This window comes from Heloderma suspectum, chromosome 3 (genome assembly GCF_057233095.1).
Source record: "Heloderma suspectum isolate Gila_16-S chromosome 3, 16-S_ref, whole genome shotgun sequence".
NCBI classification, from domain to species: domain Eukaryota; kingdom Metazoa; phylum Chordata; class Lepidosauria; order Squamata; family Helodermatidae; genus Heloderma; species Heloderma suspectum.
Window position 1 is genome coordinate 254,513,084 of NC_139460.1, and position 26,011 is coordinate 254,539,094.

At 44.0% G+C, this 26,011-nt stretch overlaps 1 protein-coding gene across 2 annotated transcripts in view; it reads left to right on the top strand.

The window, feature by feature from the left end:
* Positions 1 to 26,011, top strand: part of SORCS1 (sortilin related VPS10 domain containing receptor 1) — a 618,971-nt gene that overhangs the window by 473,192 nt on the left and 119,768 nt on the right. For both annotated transcript variants that reach the window (XM_084841982.1, XM_084841983.1), the window contains exons 9-12: positions 11,164 to 11,343; positions 18,371 to 18,517; positions 23,433 to 23,535; positions 24,298 to 24,374. In XM_084841982.1, coding sequence (XP_084698108.1) covers positions 11,164 to 11,343; positions 18,371 to 18,517; positions 23,433 to 23,535; positions 24,298 to 24,374 — 507 coding nt within the window. The remainder of the gene's footprint in view (positions 1 to 11,163; positions 11,344 to 18,370; positions 18,518 to 23,432; positions 23,536 to 24,297; positions 24,375 to 26,011) is intronic.

The window sequence follows — 26,011 nt, forward strand, 5'->3', positions numbered from 1 at the left end:
CTGAACAGCTAAATCTGTATGCATGGAGCTACCCTGGAAAAGCCGTGCTCAGGATGCTGTTATCAAAGCAGGTGGCTGCCTTTATTAAAAATGAACAAAGCCCAGCACAGTCAAAAGGAAATGAAACAAGCAAGGCCCTTTATGACTAGGGAGTCTCTAATCTCTCTCTGCTCAATTACTTTTGTCCAAATAAAATCAATTGTGTAAAGAGTTCTTAGAGACCACAGCAGCTTGTGGGATTTTGGGACCCAGACAAAGTCACTGGATCACTGGATCTCTTCCCTTGATGTTTCTGCAGGTTTAGGTGAAAGGAAATGATGACATTATAATGATTATATGCTTTTGATGTGATTAGAAGGAGAATTATTCTGTGTATCAGGATCCCAGCAAAAACAAGTACAAATATAGTAGTGACCTGCAAATCTCATAGAAGAGGTGCAGGTTTATCATGGAAGTTTGGAGCTCCTATCGATGTACATTTTAACTAATAGTGATGAGCATGGACCAATGTATTTGGTGTTTAGTTGTATTGCCCCGTCCGTGGGCTTTGACCTCTTAATTTTGAGGTGCCAAGATAGTGATAATTCAGACCCAGGTTTACTTACAAAGGGTTCTTTATTGAGTAACTTACATCACACAGGCGTACCCAATGGTTGGATCAGATAGCTTCTCTGAACCCAGAGCCATGGGGTACAATGGGTTTTATACATATTAGCAATGAGGCAGCATGACAGCAGCAAGCACCGCCTAGCGTTCATTCCCAGCACAGCCACTTGTAGCTTTAAGGTAAACAACCTTCGCTTCCCAGGCATATCTTGATAGACACTCTATTCATTAGTATGGAATGTGTTAGGCCATGCTATTGGCCCTTTGACTCATCTTCACATGCTCAGAGGCTTACTAGCAAGGAAATTTATTTATTTATTTATTTATTTATTTATTTCATTTCTATACCGCCCAATAGCCGAAGCTCTCTGGGCGGTTCACAAAAACTAAAACCAAACAACACACAATAAAACAATTTAAAATATATAGAACATTAAAACCACAATATAACAATACAACCACAATAAAACCTAGCAGCAGTACAGGAGTTTAAAATACAGATTTAAAACAGCAAACATAAAAATTTAGAAAGCTAAAATGCCTGGGAAAATAAAAAGGTCTTCACCTGGCACCGAAAGGAGTACAATGTAGGCGCCAGGCGAACCTCACTAGGGAGCTCATTCCAGAGCCGGGGTGCCACAGCAGAAAAAGCCCTCCTCCTAGTAGCCACCCGCCTCACTTCCTTTGGCAGGGGCTCACGGAGAAGGGCTGCTGCTGATGATCTTAAGGTCCGGGCAGGCACATATGGGAGGAGGCGATCCTGTGCCCATAATGAACTTAAGCAAGCATTATGGATCTCTAGGCCCCTCTAACACTACAGGTGGCTTAGTTACACTCCTGGGGCCAATACACTAGTATATTGGCATGTGGGTATGCCTGTCACCTCCAAAACCACTATGACTAGTGGAGAAAGCCAATATTTGAGTAGATCAATCAATCAATTTATTGTCAAGACTTATTGTTATAACAAATAATATAAGTGGTACAGACATAATGAAAGAACAAGACAAACAAAGTAAATTTAGCAACTCTGTAGACCAACATCAGTCAGTGTTCCAGTATTATAGCTGTACTGAAGCTCTGTTTCAGCTGAAGATAGCATCTCACAGAGGGATGGAATGATGCAGAAGGCAGAAATGGCATATATTTGGGAATGTGAGTGAAAGAAACCAGCAGATATCATTATGCATAAAGAGCAGAGAATAAGGCTCTTGCTCCTACAATACTTCATTTTCTATTGCATATTGGTCTCTCTGGAGTTTTTCCTCTAAGCCTGTAATTGTTTCTTTCATCTTGAAGGAACCTTCTCTTGACTTTCCTATTTGTTCAGTCAGTCGTTCAGTCGTGTCCAACTCTTCGTGACCCCATAGACCATAGCACACCAGGCCTTCCTGTCCTGTGCTCTCTCCCAGAGTGTCCCTGTCCGAGAAAACAAGACAGTGGGGAGGCACACAGAGGGCAGGAAACATTCCAGTCGGCAATGAAAAAAATACATAAACAATTACGAAAATAGCAGGAAAGTTCCGGCCAAGGCAATCCCAACAATGGCGAGTGCGGCGGAAGTTATGGGGGGATTCTCCCCAAGTGAGAAAATACATAAGCAATCACAACAAACAATGGCGACTGCGGCAGAAGTTACATAGGGTCAATTCCGGACGATGGAAACTACGTAAACATTTGCGAAGAACAGTCTTTCGCGAGATGGCGGAATGGGACGGGCGGCTGTTGGGCGCGGAGGATTTTTCGACGTCTTCTGCGGATTTACATAACTTCCGAGGCAGAAAAAAACCCAGAGGATTTCGAGGGCTTGCAGCCAGCGGAACGGGACAGAGGACGCAAACTGCGGAAGTCAAGCAGGACGGTATGAGCACAATTCATACATCCCTAGCTCAAATCCACATTCATTGCATCGGTGATGCTATCTAGCCATCTCATCCTCTGCCGACCCCTTCTCCTTTTGCCTTCAATCTTTCCCAGCATCAGGGTCTTTTCCAGGGAGTTTTCTCTTCGCATTAAGTGGCCAAAATATTTGAGCTTCAGCTTCAGTATCTGTCCTTCCAATGAGCACTCAGGGTTGATTTCCTTTAGGATGGACTGGTTTGACCTCCTTGCAGTCCAGGGGACTCGTAAGAGTCTTCTCCAGCACCACAGTTCGAAAGCATCGATTCTTCGGCGCTCAGCCTTCCTTATAGTCCAGCTCTCACAGCCATACATTACTACTGGGAAAACCATAGCTTTGATTAGACGGACCTTTGTCAGCAAGGTGATGTCTCTGCTTCTTACTATGCTGTCTAGGTTTGCCATAGATTTCTTCCCAAGGAGCAAGCGTCTTTGTTAGCGTGCCCTTATTTTCGCCGTAGTCTACGTAAATCTTTACGTAGACTAGACGTGCCAAAATAAGGAACACAAATGGCATCGCCCCATGGGCACCGCCATTTGCGTACGTGCTTTTTTTTTTCCAAAGTCACCCGTGATAGGCTACGTGACGATTTACGTAGCCTATCACGGCTGACTTTGGAAATCTAGGCGTAATAGGCTACGTAAATCGTTACGTAGCCTATCACGGGTGTTTTTTGTTTTTTTTTACTTTAGGTTTTTTTTTTTTGCAATGGCGGCGGCGACAGCCGGTCAGGAGACCAGCTGCCGCCCTCGCCCGTGACGAACCACCGCCGAACCGCCGCCAGGACCTGCCGCCAAGAGGGACATTCGCCGAAGGTAAGTCCCGTCCCGGGGGGGGCGGGGGGCCGGCAGAGAATTTCCCAACCAACTTCGGGGGACTGAACGTGGCAGTGCTCGGCCTCCCGAAGATTTGGGGAGAAATTCTCCGTCATCCCTACAAATTTGTTGGCATATTGAGTGCAGCACTTAAACAGCATCATCTTTTAGGATCTTAAATAGCTCAGCTGGAATACTGTCATCTCTGCTAGCTTTGGTGTTAGTAATGCTTCCTAAGGCCCACTTGACTTCACTCTCTAGGATGTCCAGCTCCAGTTCAGTGACCGCACTATCGTGGCTATCAGGGACATTAAGATCTTTCCTGTATAGTTCTTCTGTGTATTCTTTCCACCTCTTCTTAAGCTCATCTGCTGCTGTTAGGTCCCTGCCTTCTTGGTCCTTTATCATGCCCGTCTTTGCACAAAACGTTCCCTTGAGATCTCTGATTTTCTTGAAGAGATCTCTAGTCTTTCTCATTCTATTGTTTTCTTTGATTTCTTTGCATTGTTTATTTAAGAAGGCCTTCTTGTCTCTCCTTGCTATTCTCTGGAAATCTGCATTCAATTGGGTATATCTTCCCCTTTCTCCCTTGCTTTTCGCTTCCCTTCTTTCCTCAGCTACTTGTAAAGCCTCCTCAGACAGCCTCTTTGCTTTCTTGCATTTCTTTTTCTTTGGGATGGATTGAGTTGCTGCCTCCTGAACAATGTTACGGACCTCCGTCCATAGTTCCTCAGGCACTCTGTCTATCAGGTCTAATCCCTGAAATCTATTCATCATCTCCACTGTATATTCATGAGGGATATGATTTAGGTCATACAAGAATGGTTAAGTGGTTTTCCCTACGTTCTTCAATTTAATAGGGGTGCACGAAACCCACTTACCTGGTCTCGCAGCTTTTCGCGGTGGGGGGGAGGTGCTTCGCTGCTCTCCCCCCGAAGTTCAGGCCGGGGTGGGGGGAGGCTTCCCACCTTGCCCGGCCGAAATTCAGGCCGGGGGGGAGGCTTCCCGCCTCGCCCGGCCGAAATTCAGGCCAGGGAGGAGGCGCCTCGCCTCGCCTGGCCGCGAAATAGAAAGTAAAAAAAAAACACCACCCCCGTAATAGGCTACGTGATGATTAACGTAGCCTATCACAGCTAGATCTGCAAAGTCAGCCGTGATAGGCTACGTACATCGTCACGTAGCCTATCACGGGTGACTTAAAAAAAAAAAAAAAGCGCGTACGCAAATGGCGGCCCCCATAGGGAGCTGCCATTCGCGCTCCTTATTTGGTCGCTGTAGTCTATGTAATCTTTACGTAGACTACAGCGACCAAATAAGGAACAGGAATGGCGGCTCCCTATGGGGGCTGCCATTATCCGTACGCGCTTTTTTTTTTTTTTTAAGTCACCCGTGATAGGCTACGTGACGATTTACGTAGCCTATCATGGCTGACTTTGCAAATCTAGCCGTGATAGGCTACGTTAATCGTCACGTAGCCTATCACGGGGGCGTGGTTTTTTTTTTTAGTTTTATTGGAATGGCGGCGGCGGCAGCTGGTCGAAAGATCGGCTGCCGCCCCCGCCCCGACGAAGACCCGACGAACCGCCGCCGGGACCCGCCGCCAGGAGGGACATTCGGGAAAGGTAAGTCCCGTCCTGGGGGGGGGGGGTGCGGGGGGCGGGGGGGTGGAGAATTTCTCCCCGAAACTTGTTCGGGGGGCCGAACACGTTGGCGCTCGGCCCCCCGAAGTTTCGGGGAGAAATTCTCCACCAACCCTACAATTTAAGCCAAAATTTTGCAATAAGAAGCTCATGATCTGAGCCACAGTCAGCTCCAGGTCTTGTTTTTACTGACTGTATAGAGCTTCTCCATCTTTGGCTGCAAAATACATAATCAATCTGATTTCAATATTGACCATCTGTTGATGTCCATGTGTAGAGTCGCCTCTTGTGCTGCTGGAAAACAGTGTTTGCTATGATCAGCGTGTTCTCTTGGCAAAACTCTATTAGCCTTTGTCCTGCTTCATTTTGTACACCAAGGCCATGCTTGCCTGTTATCCTGGTGATTTCTTGACTTCCTACTTTAGCATTCCAATCCCCTATGATGAAGAGGACATCTTTTTTGGTGTTAATTCTAGAAGTTGTTGTAGGTCTTCATAGAACCGATCAACCTCAGCTTCTTCAGCCTCAGTGGTTGGGGCATAGACTTGAATTACTGTGATGTTGAATGGTTTGCCTTTGATTCGTACTGAGATCATTCTATTGCTTTTGAGATTGTACCCCAGTACTGCTTTTCCCACCCTTTTGTTGACTGTGAGTGCTACTCCATTTCTTCTAAGGGAATCTTGCCCACAGTAGTAGATATAATGGTCACCTGAATTAAATTCACCCATGCTTGTTCATTTTAGTTCACTGATTCCCAAGATGTCGATGTTCAATCTTGCCATCTCATGTTTGACCACCTCCAGCTTACCTTGATTCATTGATCTGACATTCCAGGTTCCTACACAATATTGTTCTTTACAGCATCGGACTTTCTTTTCACCACCAGACACATCCACAGCTGAGTGTCCTTTCGGCTTTGGCCCAGCTGCTTCACTCTTTCTGGCTCTACTTGGAAATTCCCTCTGCTCTTCCCCAGTAGTATATTGGACACCTTCCGGCCTGAGGGGCTCATCTTCCAGCATCATCTCTTTTAGCCTTGTGATACGTTCCATGGGGTTTTCTTGGCAAGAATACTGGAGTAGGTTGCCATTTCCCTCTCCAGTGGACCACATTTTGTCAGAATATTCTTCTGTTATCCTTTATTTCCAGAGTCTTGAACTTCTTGTTTGTACTCAGTTTCATTTTTTTTCCTACTAATTTACTCTGCTGATTTGCTATATTCTCTTCATGGACTTCCATTTCCTTATTATATCAAATCTAAGCGACTGCTTTTTGTTTTTAAATCTCTTTTCTCTTTCACCCTTTTATCTATCTTCCCTTCTTTCTCATTATTTACTCTCTTGTCATCTTCATTTTGTTGATACCTTTCTCTATGCTAACATTTGTGTTGCATCTACTGTATCATGCATCCACTTTTCCCTAGGGATGGCTGTTGCAGGGAAATCCTGTTCCGTTTTGGCTTGAAGAATCCCCGTGGCACTCCTGACTCAGTGACCATTTGTGACCTGAGCGGCAGGTCAGTTCCCAAAACTTGGGAACTTTCCCACTTTTTTTTACCCAGGAGCTGCAATTTGCACAAAATTGTGGCTGTAAATAGCACAATTTATGCAAAATTGCAGTAGTAAATGACCATTACGCTCGCAATTTTGCATGAATTGCACTATTTACAGACACAATTTTGTGCAAATTATTATTTCAGCAGATATTTCTATGTATGATTTTGCACAAATTGGGATTGGTGCAAATAAAAACAGCAGAAAACTGCGAGCTTGGCCAACTCAGTAGTATCAGGCTGGGCAAGCCCGGGGATCTGCAAGCCAGAATCCAGGGGGCTGAGCTGGCAAAAACTTGCCAAGCTCTACCCTCCAACTGGATTTCTCCAACATCCCTACTTCTCACTAGCTGCTCCTCTTCTCTGGAACTCACTGTATTCCAGCACATGCACTTGGCAGCTATTTAAAGAGAGGCTGAAAATATATTTCTTCTCCTAAATCTTCCATCTCTAATCTCTGCATCTCCCCTTCAACTTCACCCCTTCTCTTGTATCTCTGCCTCTTTCCTACCATCTTGTATTTCTTGGATTGTTCTTTTTAGCAGAATCATTGTGCAGCACCTAGGTTTTGAGGCACTATAGGCTGCTGTTGTCATTGTCATTGATGGCTGGTTATAAGGCAATAGGCCCACTTCTCTTTCTGGGGTCGGTCTTACAGGACACACTCCTGGCTAGGTGAAAGGAAGATTAACCAAGTGGCGGTATTCTCTTTGGATGCTTCCTCTTCCTAGATTACTCTGGCTCTTTGAGTAAGAACACTTATTAGTGCAACATGTGAAATATTCTCAGTATGACAAGCAATTCTTTAAAACAGTGAAGCCCAATCTTCCTAGTCTCAGAGAACCCTTCCACATCAATCCAGCGCCTGCGGACCTCCTGCACATTGCGAAAAATTGTGGAGTGCATTCAGGAATATATTCTCATTTTGTGCTGGTTGCCAGCAAGACCCGCAGCAACACATTTCCAGGAAAGACTGGTAGACAGCAAACTTGTCCACCATTACCATTCTAAATGGTTTGGAAATCTTCATACGATACTATGGGACCACAAGCCAAATTCAAGCATTTACCTGAACAAGTGAGGGCGTAAGGGAGGTGCAGGGGTGCATGCAAGCCCTGCCTCCAACATCCCTGTTTAGAAACTTGTGTGTGATTGTGAACCTTGTTAAATCAAAGTTCCTGAGCATATGGGGGCTTCTAACTGTGTTCAACTGAACATCCCTTAGAAAACCTCTTCAGACTACCATGCAGAATGCACAAATGTCTGAAGAGGAATCCCCATTTGAGGAAGTCCTTGAATATTCAGGTAAATGTCTGTATTGGGCTTATGGTTCCACAGTATGCTATCAAGATTGCCATACCCAGTGGAATAGAAAGGGTGGTACCTGCCTCCCATTTCCAGTCTTTCCCTGAAATGCATGGAGTTCTGAAAAGGAGCCCTCAGGCAATCAGAGAAGTTGAGGGCAGGGCTTGCATGCGTGCCTTGGCTCGCTCTCCCCACTTTAAGCTTTTGTGTGCACTTGCATAATGCTACAGAGTCCTTGAAATTATGGTCTGAAACTCAAAATGTAACCATTCATCTATAAGTAATGTGAAAAATTCTGTCTTTCGTTGACATTTAAAAAAAAGAATAGCAGTTATACGTTGTTTACAGAACCCCCCGTACAGATATAATTAGCTATGTAGTGGTGTGGAAGGTTGAGTCTGAGTAGTTCTTAAAATAGAACACTGTAACACACAATTTTAACTTCAACACCTTTCTTTGTCATTCATGCACATTCAGATAGCCTTGCATTTCCAGCCTCCAGCACGTGCCATATCTCATGTGCTTGGCCTTCGCTATCCTGCCAGATCATTTATATAGTTCCAAGTTCTGTAATGATGGGAAGAATCCATGCTTCCCATTCACTTTTAATCAATGGTCCATAAGGACAACATAATCTGGCATCTATGGAATAAAAGAAAGCCCACACATTAAAAAAAAAATTCTTACAAATAGCTGACAGTACCTGCAACTGAGATAATAAATCAGATGCTGCATGTCTGCCATTAAATTTGCCAAAAGGCCAAGTTCCCTTGATCAGCTGAGAAAAGGGTGCTTGCAGCTTCTTGGTGATTCAGCAAGCAGTGGCCTTTAGCCCTCTCCAGTCACCCAATCAAATGCATGTGAATAATATTGCTCTTTCTTTCTCTTTGGAAAGGCATAAAGGCCAGACAGATGGACTGCATGTTAATGCTGAATACCCTGCTGTAGACTGGATAAATTTTGAAGGCTGGTGTTACAATGTTACCGTGGGTAGACTTATAGCAAAGGTGTCTCAGCCAATGTTGTGGAGGGGGCATTCACTAATTAGAGGAGAGCTTTCTATTTGTTTCATTCAAAAGGCAAGAGGCATGTTTATTCCTTTTGACAAAAGAATGATGGTGGCAGAGCTTCCCCCTCCATCTCCCTGTGTTTAGCTTCTCCATGTCAGCACGAAGATCATTTCATGGTATGATTTACCCAGCAGAAATAACAGGTGAATTACTGAATCTGACAGAAAGAATAAGGGCCACAATATGTGGTGTATCTGAGTGGTATTAGTTGCACACGACGAATTTGCTGACAGTTCCTCTGCCTGGCGATATACTGACTGCATAAAGAATGGGGCAGGGAATGGCAGAAAACCGATGTCAACTCACAGCGACCAAGAATACAGAGTAATTCCTCCCTCTTATGGCCTAAACACACAGAGTGAGAGAAAACATCTGGTTTTCTGCAAGCTATGAGCACTGATACACTGAACTGACATACCTGTGAGGCCATCTCCTCCTCCCTTTTTCATTGCAGTCTTGAAACTCTATATAAGCAGATAGCCATTTTGAAACTGGTAGATTGCCTATTCTTGGACCAGACAGTGACCTCTGTTCAAACCAGTCTTCACCAACCTGGTGTCTTTCAGATGCTTCCATCACCCCTGACCATAGGCCATTATGGCTGAGGCTGGTGCTGTAGCCCAAAACATCTGGAGGGCATCAGGTTCAGGAAGTCTGGTTCAAACCAAGCTTGACACTGTGTTGGTGACTATCAATGAAAAGGAGCCAGCAGGAGCAAAAATCTAGCAAGCAATTTCGAACAAGAGGTGCCTGTTTAGAAGGTATGCTCTTTGGCCTGAAAGCTCTGCCTCCCCGCCTATTGCCAGCTGTGGGAGAGCTGACTGTGTTTAACCAGTGGTTTAATCTGACCAATGTTTGAGCCCTTTAATAATTCTTGGAGGTGGAGCAGGGCCATGCATAATAGCCCCACTCCAACATCCCCATCAGCTTCCATCTTGACCTCACATTGAGGCTGAAGGTCTTTGCATGTTTGGCTGAATATGCTTAGAATCCTTCATATTATTAGGAAATCTCTGCTCCAAAGGGGGTCCCATTCATGTGGAGGATTCTAAATGCCTTCAGCTGAACATATGAGGAATCACACTTCACACCTTCAATCTTGATGTGCAATGGTGGGAGTGGAGCCAGCAGGGGCAGGGATGATGGGGCGGAGTTACTGTGCATGGTCCTGCTCTCTCTCCATGCATTGTTTGGATGCCTGGAGGAAAATGTCTGAAAGGGCTATTTGAATGTTATTAAATGTAGATGAACAGCTCTGTTGGATTCAGTTCATCAATACAAGTCATTTTTTTACTTTCATTGCTCTATAGAAAGACTTGAATTCTGCATCTTTAGTAATCATTTATTTTCTAATTCGTTAGCTGCAGATTGCACCACCAAATATAATTACATATCTGCCAGAAAAATGGGTTAAGGCCACCTGTAGTAAAATGCAGATATGTATTAATTAGACATTAAAAGCATGAGTTTATGTTCTGGAAGACAGCAAAATGCCACTATGGCAGAGTTTCTCCCCACACCAAGAATCTTTATGAGCTGCAATCGGATAAGTAATTAAAGATAATGCTTTACAAGTATCATCATAACAAATATTTGGCGGCTGCTGTTTAAAGCAGCCGTTGTTTAGTTCTCTCAGCATCGTTCTCTCAGCAGTAAATATAAGGGTTTTTTTTAAGAACTTGGAAACACAACAATTTAAGGAAACCTCATGCACATCTAATAGGTGCATATAACACTGCAAGATTTTCAGATTGCACAGCTAGCTACCTGCCATTTTAATTCACCTTGAATGCTACACAGGTTTCCTCTCCCTGCATGTCTGGGTTTCAGTTTGAAACTTTACAGGGACAAGCTCATGGCTTACTAGACTGATTGCCTATGGCATTGCCTGTGTTCCTGGATATCCCTCCCCATTCATTTCTTTAATGCATAGTGATTCCTAATTTCAGAATTTTCTCATGCTGTTGAAGGACAAAAAAAGAATTAATATTCTACATGTCCTATAACAAACATCCTAATCTTTCCATTGCTACTGTGGATAACCAGTGTAAAGGTTCACTTAATGTGTCCTCAATTCATTATTACTCTGCATATATTTGCAGAAGAGAGAATGTGTAAAATATGCATGTGCACAAGCAAGTAGATTGGCTTTAGTTTCTGATTAGACTCCATAATGAATCTGTGCTTTGCTCCTAGAGGATTACCCTGCCTTGCCCTTGGAGCAGTGACAAGCGAATGTCCGACAAGACGCTTCTCTGTGTTTTGCCCCCAGGACATGCACGTTATCAGCACTGATGAGAATCAGGTGTTTGCTGCAGTTCAGGAATGGAACCAGAATGATACATACAACCTTTACATCTCTGATACCCGAGGGGTCTACTTCACCCTGGCTTTGGAAGATGTCAAGAGCAGCCGAGACCTGGAGGGCAATGTGATGATAGACCTCTATGAGGTATGTGACAATGGAGCACATTCTCATCTCATGTTTTTGCACTCGTGAAAATCTTTAGCTAAGGCTGGAAAGCCCTTGATCTGTAGCTAGACATCTTTGCAGATGCACAATGTGTCCTCTTTGTGACAAGAGGTGGACACACCCAGAACGTGTGTTCTTCTCTCTGTCCCAGAACGTGTGGCCTTCTCTCTCTCCCATCAGCCAGGACAGCTAGATTTGTGGGGACAAGGGAGAGGGCCTTTTCTGTGGTGGCCCCCACTCTATGGAACTCCCTCCCTAGGGAACTCCGCCATGCCCCCTCTTTAATGAGCTTCCGTCGTGCATTAAAAACGTGATTGTTCAGGCAGGCATTTGGGGTGGGTTAGGGTATTTTAGAAAATGTTTTTACTGTAGAATTTTATTCTTTTAAACTGTTTTATTGTACACTGTACATCGCCCAGAGTGGCTGGGTGACCAGCCAGATGGGCGATTAATAAATTTAATAATAAAATAAAAAAATAAAAACGTATTACACCAGAGCTGCATTCACCTCCAGTGATTGGCTATCCATTGTCTTCAGTTTACCATGCTGATTTTGCTTTACAAAGCCCTACATACCATTTCCTCTTGAAATCTCTAACACTGAACAAGATCATGTCCTTACCAATATGATCTGAAGACAGGTCTGAAATGCAGACACATGGGATGCTTCCAGATGTGGTTTTTAATATGCAATCCTCCTATGTCATTCACTGAATTTTATGAGGGGAGGGTCATCATCTTCTACTTGTAACCCTCTCATGTTTTTGCACCACTTCATTTCCTCTGTCCTTTTTATCTTATGGCAGAAAATCTTTTAAGGGAAAACAAGACAGAATAGCTGCACAATGCCTTCTAAGCATCCTTGTACTCAGTGCCTTCTCCACAGCTCATAGAGTTTCTTAGAATCTTTGGAAGCATTGTCTCACCTTCTTGTTTTGGGCTCACTTTGAGGTGATAGGCTATTTTGATAGCAGTTTTAATAGGATTTGAATGTGCTAATAAAAGGCAGCTGTTCCACTTCCATGAATATACTTGAAGGTTCAAGCACAATGGAAGTAATCCAGAAACTACTACATTCAGAAAGCAATGCATATAGGCTGACATTTGAACATATGAAGCTACCATCATGCTCACTGTTGCTTAAACAGGGATAGGCAACTTTGGGGTCTGCGGTCCATGTGCCCCCTAGATCCCCTTGTGGGTCACACTTATTTACAAGCTAAATGTGCCACATTAATCCTCTATAGCAGTTTTCTGCCAAAATTGGCAGCAAACCACAAATTTCTGGATGGGGTGCACTTCCCCTAAAGGAGAAGGTTCATAGTTTGGGGGTTCTCTTGGAGCCATCTTTGTCACTTGAGTCTCAGGTGGCCTCAGTGACATGGAGTGCCATCTACGAGCTTGGTGGCCCAGCTATGCCCCTATCTGGACAGGGATAACCTGGCTTCAGATTTCTATGCTCTGGTAACCCTCAAGTTAGATTACTTTAATGCGCTCTGTGTGGGGCTGCCTTTGAAAATGGTGCAGAAGCTGCAGCTCATGCAAAATGTGGCAGCCAGATTGGTAACAGGGACAAGAAGTTCTGAACTTCCTGCCTGTATGTTTCCGAGCCCAATTCAAGGTGCTGGTTTTGACTTACAAAGCCTTACATGGCTCAGGACTGCAATACCTGATGGAAGACCCCTCCTGGTATGAACCCACCCATTTACTACACTCATCACCTAAGGCCCCCCTCCAGGTGCCTCCTCTGAAGGAGGCTTGGAAGGTGGCAACAAAGCAGAGAGCCTTCTTTCAGTGGTGGCCCCCCAATTATGGAATCAGCTCCCCAATGAGGCCCGCCTGGTGCCAACATTGTTATCTTTTCAGTGCCAGGTTAAGACCTTCCTCTACTCTCAGACATTTGGCAGCATATGGTAAGGTTTTAATCAGGTCCTGGATTTACTTATTATTGTTTAAAATTGCTAGGGGTGTGTGTGCGCGTGTGTGTGTGTATGTGTGCATGCATGCTGTCTGTTTACACATTTGTATGAAAACAATTTTTTATACTATGTATAATATTGCATTTTTAAAGTTTTTAATCAGAGAGTTTTGGCTATTGGGTGGTATAGAAATTTGGTGGTATAGAAATTTAATGAATGAATGAAAGAAAATGAATGAATTTATTTGCATTTGTTTTTGACTAGGGATGTGCGAACCACCCTCGCCCTGTATTGGCGGGCACTCGCAGAAGCACTACCCCTGCTTGAGCCCCCTAGACCCTCACTCAAGCCCCCACAAGCTCGGCAAGCCACCCACACTCATCCTGGGTCCCGTCTGCCAGCGCCCGCTATTTTGCAGAGGGTTTTTAATGGAAAAAATGAGCTAATTAAAATGTGCATATTTAAATATGCATGCATTCAGGTTGGGAAAGCTTGATCTACACAATATTAGAGGCATAATATCAAATGGAGATGCTGGGAATTGAATGTGGGACCTTCTACAAGCAAATCATCTTCTCTGAGCTATATCTCTCCCTAAACCTTTGCTTCCTTGCACTGCATAGGATTCTCTATGGCAAGGATGGCCAACTTCTGTACTCTTGGGGGCCACTGTCTTCTCTAGTCAACAGTTCCTGCGGCTGGAGTATATTTTGCCACTCAAATTAACCTCAGTCCCGTCTAGCAGTAAGAGATTTTCAGTGACTGAGAAAATGCACTCAGGTTTTACATACAAAATAAAATTTAACAATGCAGCATGGAACTGTGGACTATTTCCATGTCTTACAACTCGGGGTGGATGGATCCATCTATTTCCAGTCTATGCCAGTTTTTCATGTCTTCATTCAGAGGTTTCATTTGTTCCATTTACATATAAGTCTATGGTTTTAAAACAAGCATACACAAGAACAATCACATTAACATATTTTCCACAAGATATACATTTTTGTATGCATTTTAACTTAAAGTATGCATATTTTATGCATCTTTTGGTATGTTTTTTGAGCCAAAATGTATATCACAAAATCAGAGAAGTACAAAAACTGGAGGATAACTGTGTTCCAATCCAACTATTAGTCTGGGAAATGCAAATCAAGTCGGCTCACTTAAAAATGTGGACAGGACAATAACATTGTTTCAGGGTAGGGATAAAGCCCACAGGTCTGCACTTGACCATCCTTGCTCTATAGCAACATACTATAGGGAAATTGAGTTCCCCAATAAAGAGAACTCCCTGTGCTATGTACCTGAATTTGAATGTCGCTATGTGGATTGATTTTGACTTTGACACTTGACTTTGAGCTGTCAGGCACCTTGAGACAACCATGCAGGAAGCCTGTTTAAAAGCAGACAAGAATGCGGAACAAGAGGCATGCCATTTCCTGATCACATGGGGGAGGATTTCTTTTAAAACAATATATTAATCCCTCTAGCACTTTGGCAGGCTGCTGAAAAGACTGTTGCCTACTATGACCATCAGGTTGAGGAGGGTGTCCTACATCCCAAAAATGGGGGGGGGGAGGAGGAGGAGGAGGCAGCATCAAACAAAAAGCTTCTGTATTATTAGGCTGTCTGTTCATAGCAGTCTGGATTGAAACTGATGCGATCAGACTGGTTGTGTTGTATCCGCTGATTGCCTAGATAGAAAGAATATTGGCTGACACCAAGCCTGGCACAAAGTGTTCCCTTCGATCTGATTGTTCTGGCTGGGACTGAAGTGAAAGCCATCCAGTGCAAGCCTCCCAGTAGGATTGCTATGAATGATGAGTGCTTAGGGGTAAAGGAAGATAAAGAGCAGACAGAATTTTTTTAAAAAACCGATTGATGAATTAGGAAGAGACAGAAAATAGGAGGGGTCAGAGTTTGTGAGGGGTGAGAAAAGTTAATAGTAATAGTAATATGCTACTATATTACTGTTCCCAAGAATACTCATAGGGGTTTATCCAAAAGTCCTGTTCCTCTAAGGCATGAATGAATTAACTGGTATGTCAGGAACTATAGGACCAAAGTCAAATAGTGCTCCTTGCTCAGGCTTTATTATCTTGCTTTCAGGACTGGTCCCTAATTCCTGGCAATCCAGAACTTCCCCTATATAGCAACTGATGTAATTAAAGCAGGATATGGGACTTCTGGCCATGTATATGGAATCCCAGCTCAGCCACTGGAGAGCCACACTGATAGTTCTCTGCTGTGAAGCTTTGCACACTTAACAATATTCTTCCTGTTTCTCCTTGACCACTGTGGCAGTCCTGGTTTATAAGTGATGATACCTTTTCTGCAGAGAGGTAATGTAAGGTTGAGGTGGGCCCATGACATCATTCCACACACAGTGACGTTGGGTGGCCACTGAGCTACCGTTACACATTTCATTTTGTCTTTAAAGATCACTGGACCTACCATTACACACACACACACACACACCCCATATATGTGGTAAAGCTGATGGTGTTTATATTTAATCTTGGCATGGTTTTATTCCATAGGGCAGACACTCTTGGCAATGTTCAAGGCATTCATCTTCAGTCATGGCTGGCTGGACCAAGACAATTTGCTGCCTGAGGCAAAGGACAAAATGGTGCTGCCACCCATTCCACCTATATAAGTTGACTGGGCTGGAAGTTGAATCTGACCTCTATACTAGCAACAGGCCATCATCTGCCATCACACTTGAAGGCAGCAGGCTAGTTAGGGTGTGCAACTATCCTCCAGATCAAGGGAATGGCTGGGAGGCTCAGGAGAAATGGCTGGGAGGCTGCCCCCAACATCTGCCACCTGAGGCTATTGCCTCAATTTGCCGTCATGAGAATTTGCACACTGAATCTCTCATTTCCAGCCTTTGGTGGAGAAGAGGTTGTCAAATCTGCACTCCTCTAAAAGAGAAAGAAATCAACTCATTGCATTCTGAGAATTCTCACTTCTTGGAGATCAGAGAGAGTATGGGATGGTTGCATTAGAAGCCCTTGACAATACTTTCCCCTGTTTGTCTCTGCATATATTTGTGTGCATGCGTGCATGTGTGCTTAGATTGCCATTTCCAGCATTTTCTCACGCATGGGAAAGGCATTGGCAAATTTATGTGCATACTTCTCTCTGGGAGCAGAGAAATCAGAGAGATTGACTCGCTCCTGTCCTCCAGTTTCTGCTGCCATCCCACCTCTGTCCAGGACCATTTTCTCAAATTGCTTGGTCATGGACACACTCCAGATACATGTTATAACATCACAGGATCCCACCAGAGTTATACATCAAGCAGAAACTTTTGCACATCGCTGGTCTCTCCACCGCCTGCCACACACGTTAAGAAAGGAACTGTCCTCATTTTCAGCCTCTCATATTCCTTCTTCAGCTAGTCATTAATGATGTAAGTTGAAACTCAAGTAACTTCTTGCTTTTTTCTTTTTTTTACCATTGCAATACTTTGCAGTTGTGTGCCAATTAAACAATAACAGCTGAGAAGAAAAAGGTCCCATGGCTGACATTAGATATCAGTTCTTGTACACCCCTGTCAAGGAAGCAGTGCAGGATACAGAACCAGAAACACCCCATTGAAAGACAAAAGTCCCCTCCGTCCTCCTTCCTCATCCCACTGCAAAAGCAGCAATTGGCACAATGACAGAGTGTGTCTCATGCTGCTGTAGATATTGTGCTATTGATTTTCAGTACATGGAGATAGCCAAGCTTGTTTTACAAAGCCAAGCTGTTTGTCATGTTGCTTCTTGCATCCCATTCAGTTTTATTTACAGATGTACCCATTGTCATCCCCCCACCGAAATTTCTTCTGAAGATCTTGAACTTGTCTCTCCCCGCTCCCCAATCCATTTCATTAGTTTGAATTTTAGACTCAAGAGAGCTGATGATGCAGATACAAGAGAGAATAGGGGCAAGATGTGATCTTGACCACCAGCTTGGAACAGACAGCTTTCAAAGGATATTAGATAAATTCATGGAAGACTGGTCCATCAACAGCTGTTAAGTATGATGGTGAAATGGAACATCTCTATTCCTCCATTGCTAGGGAGGGGAGGGGAGCAATAAAAGGGGAGGGCTATTGCCTTTATTCCCTGACTGTGGATCCACCACCATGAATAACAGTGTGATGGACCAGATGACCTTTCAGTCTTCTCCAGCAAGGGTGCTCTTATGGTTGTGCAAAACCTCTAGGAGAGAAAAAAGACAGTCTTTTTAAAACCCTTTTAGAGAGCAATCCTATTTCCCCTAGATAGCTATAGGATGCAGCACAGCTCTAACCTTGAAGGGGATCTGTCTGATGATTCCCCCGTCCCCAATGCTCCCATTCTCAGGGTCTCCTGGGTTTGGGACTCCCATCTCAGGAAGGGAGGAATGGGGAGTGTGAGGAGCAGAGAAGGGAGATGCCATGGAACCACTGGATCAAAAAGCCTCTCATCCCCTGTCGCTGCCCCCAGCAGAGAGAACAAGTTAGATGTGCTCAGAGACCCATCCAATGAAAAATGTTCTTAAGGAGGATGGAGAGGCTAAGAAAGCCTCCATCAGTTCTCCTGCCCTGCTAGCAAGAGTCCAGCAGGGCTTTGGATGGATGGAGGGCTCTGAGATTGGAGCACTCCATCATTTGGGCTAGACACCCATAGGATTGCTCTCTTAGTCTCCCTTAATATTCCTCAGTTTGTTTTCTCAAATTTGCTTTGACTTATACTCCAGCAGAAACTGAAAGAGGGAACTAAATTAATTATTGCTGTTCCTTTTTGTGCGTAAGAACTATTTTTATAGGACACAGCATCCTATACTGTACATTATACTTTAGGGGATTGTTTCTTGGGGGGAGGGGGTCTTTCACTGCTAAATCCCTCTCCTATAGTATCTGAACTTTGAATCCACAATGGTGTTTCATTTTACTTTCTTACCAGCCTGTGGTAAATAAGGAAGCCTTTGATCATTTTTCTGCTGTATATCCAGGCTATGCACCATATCCCAAAGCTGGATTTAACAGGTAACAATACACACACAATCTGTGTCAAATTTATCTGTTTTTCAGCCATGTCAATTTTTCCTAGGTAGCAGGGATAAAGGGAATGTTCTTGGCTAACAAGAAGATTGACAACCAAGTGAAAACTTTCATCACCTACAATAAAGGCAGAGACTGGCACTTGCTGCAGGCCCCAGACATGGATCTGAGAGGGAACCCAGTTCATTGCCTCCTGGTAAGTGATGGTTTGTGGGAATGAGGGGGAAAAATGCTTTACAATACACTGGCATGGCCTATTAAAAATAAATGCAGCTTTCACCAGAGTGCCTCCCCCCCCCCCACTACGTACATTGTGAAAACTTAATTAGGGAGGTTTCTTTAGCTCTGGTATGGAAAACAAGTTCTTTTTTTATTTTCAAGGAAAAAGATGTTTGTATTAGTGAACTTTTTCCAGATGCATCTATTTTTGGTACTATAGGCTAGACTTTGTGCCATTATAAGTCAGAACACCAGGTGGGGAGAGTGAGCTATTTGTGGAAGCAAAGGAAAGACAATGGGCTAATTGGATACATAGAATTCTGGGGGAGTAACCCTGGCAACGGGTGCAAACAGTTTTATCAGGATAAATGATAACTAAGCAAATCTGTGGAAATTCAGTCAATACATTATGTCAAAATTTGTGGATTCAGTTCCCCTAATCTGTCTTGCTTCAGAAAGGATTTGTAGGACCTTTGTTTAGAATGGAAGTAAATAATTGAAAGTCCATAAAAGTTCACAGAAGGTTGTATAGCCATGTCCCTTTTCTTCACACACTAACTCGCTCACTCAAGCACACACTAATCCCCCTCCTTGCCCCCCCCCCACACACGTGCATACACACACATTTATGTCAACCACCTGGATTATTACTACTCTCCTGGCTCCCTCCAGTCAAACCAATAGCAAATGGACACCATCAGAACACGTTCCTTGGGATGACTTCAGACAATTTCCCAACCTTGGGAAGAAATGGCAGGTTCACCTGGACTCTTTGGGTCTAAGCAGGTCACAACAATATTTGACTTAAGCAAGCACCCTAACATTGCATCTGAGCACTAGACAGACTTTGAAGGTAGGATATAAATGGCAGAAGGTCTCGAACACTCTTGGTTATAAATATAAGAGTAGCAGAAGTAATATCATGACTTGGCATCAGTAAGATCAAGATGAATTTTAGAGAGATGTGTGTCTTCTCTCATGAAATTTCCTACCTGGTTTGCAAAACTGCAAGGCACTTCTTCTCTCCTCACCCTTTAGGGATTTGTCTGCCATCTTGTGGTCCTCAAGGGTAGGGAAAAGGTAGCCTCTGAACTCTTCTTGTTCCTTTTGCATGCCACAGTCCTAGTCTTTTAAAAGCTGTTTGCTCGGAGTATGTGTATGTGTGTGTGTGTGTGCGCGGTGGTATAATTCCATGATGTCCACCGCTTGTGCCTAGCTAACTTTCTATATGAGAAGGAAACAAATAAGAAACTATCATGTCTTCCCATTTCTGCTCTTCCTTCCCCCAACATACATATACAGTCATCAGATGTTATAGAAGTCCCTCAAATGGCAGGCGTAAGAGGGCTCAGAGAAGGTGGTGAAGATTGCGAAGATGATTCCTGTAGACCTCAGAAAGAAGGAAGCAGGAGGGAAGCATGCCAGTTAAAGCTCGCCAGTTTGTGTTGTACCCGATCAAGTTGATTAAGGAAGAATTTCATTAACTTTGGTTCAAAGTTATAAAATGCAAAGTATTTTTACTTTGAAAGTATTAAAATGCAAAGAGAAGGAGACTCAGAGAGAGCAGGAGGGAGCGGGAGAGAGAACTTCCACTGGAATGCAGAGCTGGGTAAAGGACTTCAATTTGCCAATGATTTAAATAGAACACGAGCCTCGTGTGGCGCAGAGTGGTAGGCAGCAGTATTGCAACCAAAACTCTCCCCACAACCTGAGTTCGATCCCAGTGGAAGCTGGGTCCCAGGTAGCCAGCTCAGGTTGACTCAGCCCTCCATCCTTCCGAGGTTGGTAAAATGAGTACCCAGCTTGCTGGGGAAAAGGTAGTCATGACTGGGGAAGGCAATGACAAACCACCCCGCTATAGTCTGCCATGAAAATGCCAGCACAAGCAGGCGTCCCTCTAGGGGTCAGTAATGACCGGTGCTTGCACAGGAGGAACCTTTTAAATAGGACACAGGATGGTTTGTATGAGTTTGGTTAGTAGAGAATGTGTTCTCCAGTTAGCTCTTCAGAAGAGATAACACCATAAAGGCACATAAGCTCCTTGTCCCTTCAGCCCCATCGTGTTTGCTTCCTATTGTCCCCAGTTGTTTGGTTACAGTGTGTGACCCTTCCATGGCTGTCAGTTGCTGTTACAGTGTTTAGTATATTTTTTCTTGCCTAGTGCCATGTCCACTGATTCAGTTCTGTCCTTTCTGCCTTTTATCACATCAGCAAGAGTTCACATCCCTGCCCATCTGTCAGCGCTTCTGTCCCACTCACCTTTGAGCAGCACACACCATTCTGGCTTTCAGGGCTGACAGCCTCCCCCAATAGTTATACATGTTGGAGAACACGGAGAACTATCTTAATCTCAGGGGCCTCACCTTGGATCAGGCAGGCAGGTGAATGGAACCTCTGATACAAAGCTTATTGGCATTTAGCAATAATCTGCTTTCCAGCAGTTTTGCAGGTATTCATTAACTGAGTAAATAGCAGGTTGGGAGGTATCCTTGGTAGGCCTTTCCCATGTGTATCTGCTGAGATTGTTTTGATCTTTGAGGGATTATGCTCACCTTTGGAGACTGTTACAACCCCAGGACTTGAGAGTGGAAAAGTGTCCTTGTTTTATTATTTGCTTTGACTGACCTCTTCTCCCTACCACCTGCCACCAGCCTGGAGACAAACAGGCATCAGAGGTTGTGTTTAGTTATTTACAACTCCTCTGTGATGCAGTGTTCATTGAAAGGTCAGTGTTTCCTGCTTCTTTTGTTTAGAAAAATCAACATCCATTTAAAAAGGACAGTATCTCTGTGTCTGAGGAATTATCTCTGTGGATCTTAAATTATATTGATAAACCAAGTCCAGCCCTACCATGAGGCAAAGTGAGGCACTGGCAGAGCGTCTCCCCCATTCCTCCTCACCTGCCACCCCCAGTGAATCCCATTCTCCTGAGCTGGCATTCTGACAGCACCAATGCTTTCTTATAAGCTGGCCTGGGCTAGCTGGCTGTCTTGACTAGTTGCTTTCTCCCAACGCATCTCAGACAGGGCCACTGCGAAAGGCAAGGTCCCTGCGTGAGTGAGCAAGGAGAGAGGCAGCCAGCTCAGGCCAAGCTCTCCAGGAGGCAGCACGTGTGCTCTGATTATGGGCACCCTGCTGCTGCATTGTAGCCCATGTTGGAGTGGGCAGCAAATGGGCACCAGGTGGAGCTGTGAGAGAGCAGTGGTGAGGTGTTGGAGGACAGGCCTGTGTTTGGCCTGCTTAGCCTGGCCTGCACCTGCTCAGCTAGCGCTACCTTCAGGTGTGATGGAGGACCCACTTTGGTCAGCTTCGGTACACAGAATGCCAATCTTATCCTTTGTCTCAGGCAGCAAAATGTATTAGGCCAGTGATCTTCACTACTTTTCAAGCAGAGCCACTTTGGCTCCAGGCAGGCACCACACGGAGGCCACTTGAGGGCCTTTCCTGAGCTGTGGAGTGGCTCCTCTCTTTCCTCTCCCTATGGTCAAGTAGAGATTGGCTGGATGCCTTCTCTTTCCTCCTCATACCCCTCCACATCATCCAAACAAGGCCACGTCAGTCAATCACCAAGTAATCAGGCCATCAAATTCAGACAGGTTCCCTTGGTCCTTGGATTTGGGATGAAACTTTTTCTTGTCACGAGAGAGTACTCTGCTCTCCTCTTTGCAGCAAAATCTCCCCACACAGGTCCATGTTGTGTGCTCTCTCTCAACCACACATTCAGTTTCCTCTCCAGCACATTCACAGTACACTGCTGCAGCTAGCCAGTGCACCCCCCACAGCCCACAGCCACCTTGCAGTGGATAAACAGCAGTTCTCCTGACTTCCTATCTCCAAAGCATCCTCCAGTAGCCCAGATCCTAGCAGCTGGCCTACCACTAAAGCAAACATCAAGGCTCAGATTGAGAGACCCTGCTGAGAGGGAGCAGTTACTGCAAAAAGGGGAGGGAGGGAGGGGGAGAGGGAGAGAGAGAGAGTGGGAGAGGGAGAGAGAGGCGGACAACCACACTTGAGATAACTGGGAGCCACTGGTGACCCTTGGTCCATGCAGTGAAGACACTGTCTTAGGCCACCCCTGATAAATCCTGGTGCTCATATAGATTTACATAGATAAGACCAAATATTACTTTCCATCTAAAACTTACATATAATTTTAAATTAATATCTAACACTAGTCAAATGGATTTTGCTGTTGATTTCAGCGTGGTGAGAGCTATACACTAATGCACTTATCCCCCTAAGAGCCACACAAATGGGAAGATGTCAGGATTATGTGCATAGAGCCTTCTTTAAAAAAAAAAAAAAAGTCATTCCAATCAGCTGTTAGGGAAGGACATTGCCCAGACATTGCCATTCTCTGACAAACAGATGATCGGCACAATTACTGCTTTTTCTAGCCACTGCACATGCACACTGGTGGATGAGGGCTGAAGGCTGTAATATGGTACACAGTTGTGATTTAAGTTTCAATGGCTTTGACTGGGCTTGACAGGAGAGGTTCCTGGTTGATGGTACCCATTGTTCAGAATGCAACAACAGCCAGGCTGGGTCACATCAGATTATGTTCCAGCAGCTGCAGCCACATATGCTGAGGAAACTCAATGTGTAGAGGTAGAAGTCATCCCTGTTGTTTGTTTGTCCTAGGATCTGCTAATCAGCTGCTTCTGAATGTGGTAATTCTATTCCCAACCATCTTGTTGTTAGAGATTGGTAGACCCATCACCTGGGAGTGATAGTTTAATACATAGTTTATGCATTTACATTAGCATAACAACACCCTGCAGCAATAATTTCCAGAAGTTAATTAACTCAACAGGAAGAAATATTTCCTTTAGTCTATTCTATGCTCCCTAGTTCTGATGGGCATCTCTTTTTTTCTCTCTCTCTTCAAGCCCTATTGTTCCCTACATCTCCACCTGAAGGTTTCAGAGAATCCATACACTTCTGGCAACATTGCCAGTCGGGATACGGCTCCGGGCATCATTGTAGCCTCTGGTAGGAAATCTTCCAGTACAGACATTTACAATTACCTATCACTTTTTCCACTGAGCATGAGAATTCAAGTGGAACTGTGGAATGCACTACCACTACATATGTAGTGATAGCCACCAGTTCGGATGGCTTTAAAAGGGGATTAGATAAGGTCATGGAGGATGACAGCTAGTCATGATGGCTACATGCTACCTCCACTATCAAAGGCAGTATGCTGGGGAACACAAGGGGAAGGGTGCTATTGCACTTATATCCTACTTGTGGGCCTCCCACCACAGCTGGTTGGCCACTGTGTGAACAGCATGCTGAACTAGATAGGGCTTTGGTTTGATCCAGCATCTTCTTAAGTTCTTAAACCCACAAACTGTGACTAAGGGCTGATGTAGGGTAGTGGCCAAAAGACAGAGTTGCACATCAAGAATCCTTGGTTCTAATCTCACTCTCCCATGAGCTCAGTTGTGCCTCCCCACCATCATCAGTATGGGGATGAAAATAATACTGTCTTACATTGCAGGGTTGTTGTAAGGATCGCAGTAAGATACTGTATGTTCAGTTTTGACATTTGAATGTACTGTATAAATGCTTTTCATTATTGTTCATATAAAAGACTAAACTGTCTCTGTGTTGTTGTTTTATAATAAAACACAACTGTAGGTCATTACCAAATGATGAAAGACCAATCAAAGCAGTAGTCATTCCAGCCTTTGGATTCAATTCTCTTTTTCCTTTAAGATGACATTATATTTAACAGTGTTTTCCTTGCAGGTAATATTGGAACTGAGTTGTCAGACAATGATATCAGCATGTTTGTTTCTTCTGATGCTGGCAACACTTGGAGACAAGTGAGTAGCCCAGGAAAACAGGGTCATTAAGTGGCCAACAGTGAGGGCAAGGTCATGTGAAAGAGTCCCAAAGGGTAGTTTGTTTGTCTGTTGGATGGTGAAAGGGATTATACTTCCCCAGGTAAATTTAAAACAGATTGATGTATGCTCTATTTACCATTTCCTGTTAAAGGAAATGAGGTACGGTCCTCATATGCCTGCTTAGCAAGATTGGACACTTTCACTGAATATAAATCAGATTCTAGCCTGTTGCGCTATTTTGATCATCCTTTTAGGATTGTAGATTCTAGAATTGATACCAGATTTATTTATTTATTTATTTATTTATTTATATTTTATTTATTTATCACATTTATATCCACCTTTCCACCAAAAAAATGGTGATCAAGGCAGCTCACAATAACTAAGACCCGGCCGATACCCTCTTTTGCTGTTGTGTTTGATTACTCATTAGATTTGATTAACTGTCCAGCTCTGGTTGTTTTCAATAACTCTGATCTTTCGATTATCTTTGGGAAATGCTTCCTCAGTTCTACAACTCCCAACAGAATCCCCCATTTGGTTGATTGTACCCCACTCTGGCCGCACCATCTGCTATGCAGCCCTGTTGCACAAGGGCTGATTAACACCTCTGTTTTGGGGAGGACTTCAGCAAATTCATAAATAGCCAAACATTTAGGTTAAGTATAGATGTATATCAAATACAATTCTGGCCCATGACTGTGGCTGTAAGCAAAGGGCGGCCAAGGCAGCAGCCAGGAAGGGAACATCCTCACGCAGCTGCCTGTGGAGACACAGCACCGCACATGTGAGGTTCATTGCTCTTCATTTTCCTGGGCACACAACACATCCATCCACAGCACTGCACCTGATGCATCCATCAACTCTCCACCCTCCTCCCTTTTCGGCTCCTGGCACCGTTGATGGATCAACATACAAAATCCAGGACACAAAGCAAGCATGTAGGAGAATCCAAGAGTAGAGGTGGTTCTGGGAACCTTGCCAACTCCCATGACACCCCATCCTTTACCACCCACTGAGGCAGAAGAATAAAAATAACGAATGTATAAATAACATATATTGGTATTAACTGAGTGCATTCTACCTTGTTGCCAAGGAGGGAGGATTGGTTCAATAACCATATCATGCTCTCTTGACAATATTTTGTGTAAAGCTGTGCTTCTAGAAAAGATTTGTCAGTTTGCCATGCTTGCTGTTGTCAGCCTTTGGTACCACTGAAACTGATACTACTTTCCTTCTGTGGCCAAAGTCTCAGCCTTACCACTACCCAATATTCCATTGGCTTATATCCATGATGATATATGAGTAACATTTAGAAAGTAAATTTTAGGTGCTCTATATAAAATGTATAAATAATAAAAACATTGACAGCATTAGGAATTAGACAAACAGAACTCCTCTATAAGTCTGTACTGCAGAGCATTTGATGCAGGTGAGGAGAGGTTGTGAGCAACCAGTATCACCTATGATCTGGCCCAGTATCACCTATGATTGGCAATGGTTCTATAGAGCTTCAAGCAGAAGTTCTTCACATTACCTGTTACCCAATCTTTCAACTGGAGATTGAACCTGGGACCTTCAATATGCAAACAATGAGTTAAAACCAATGTTACATG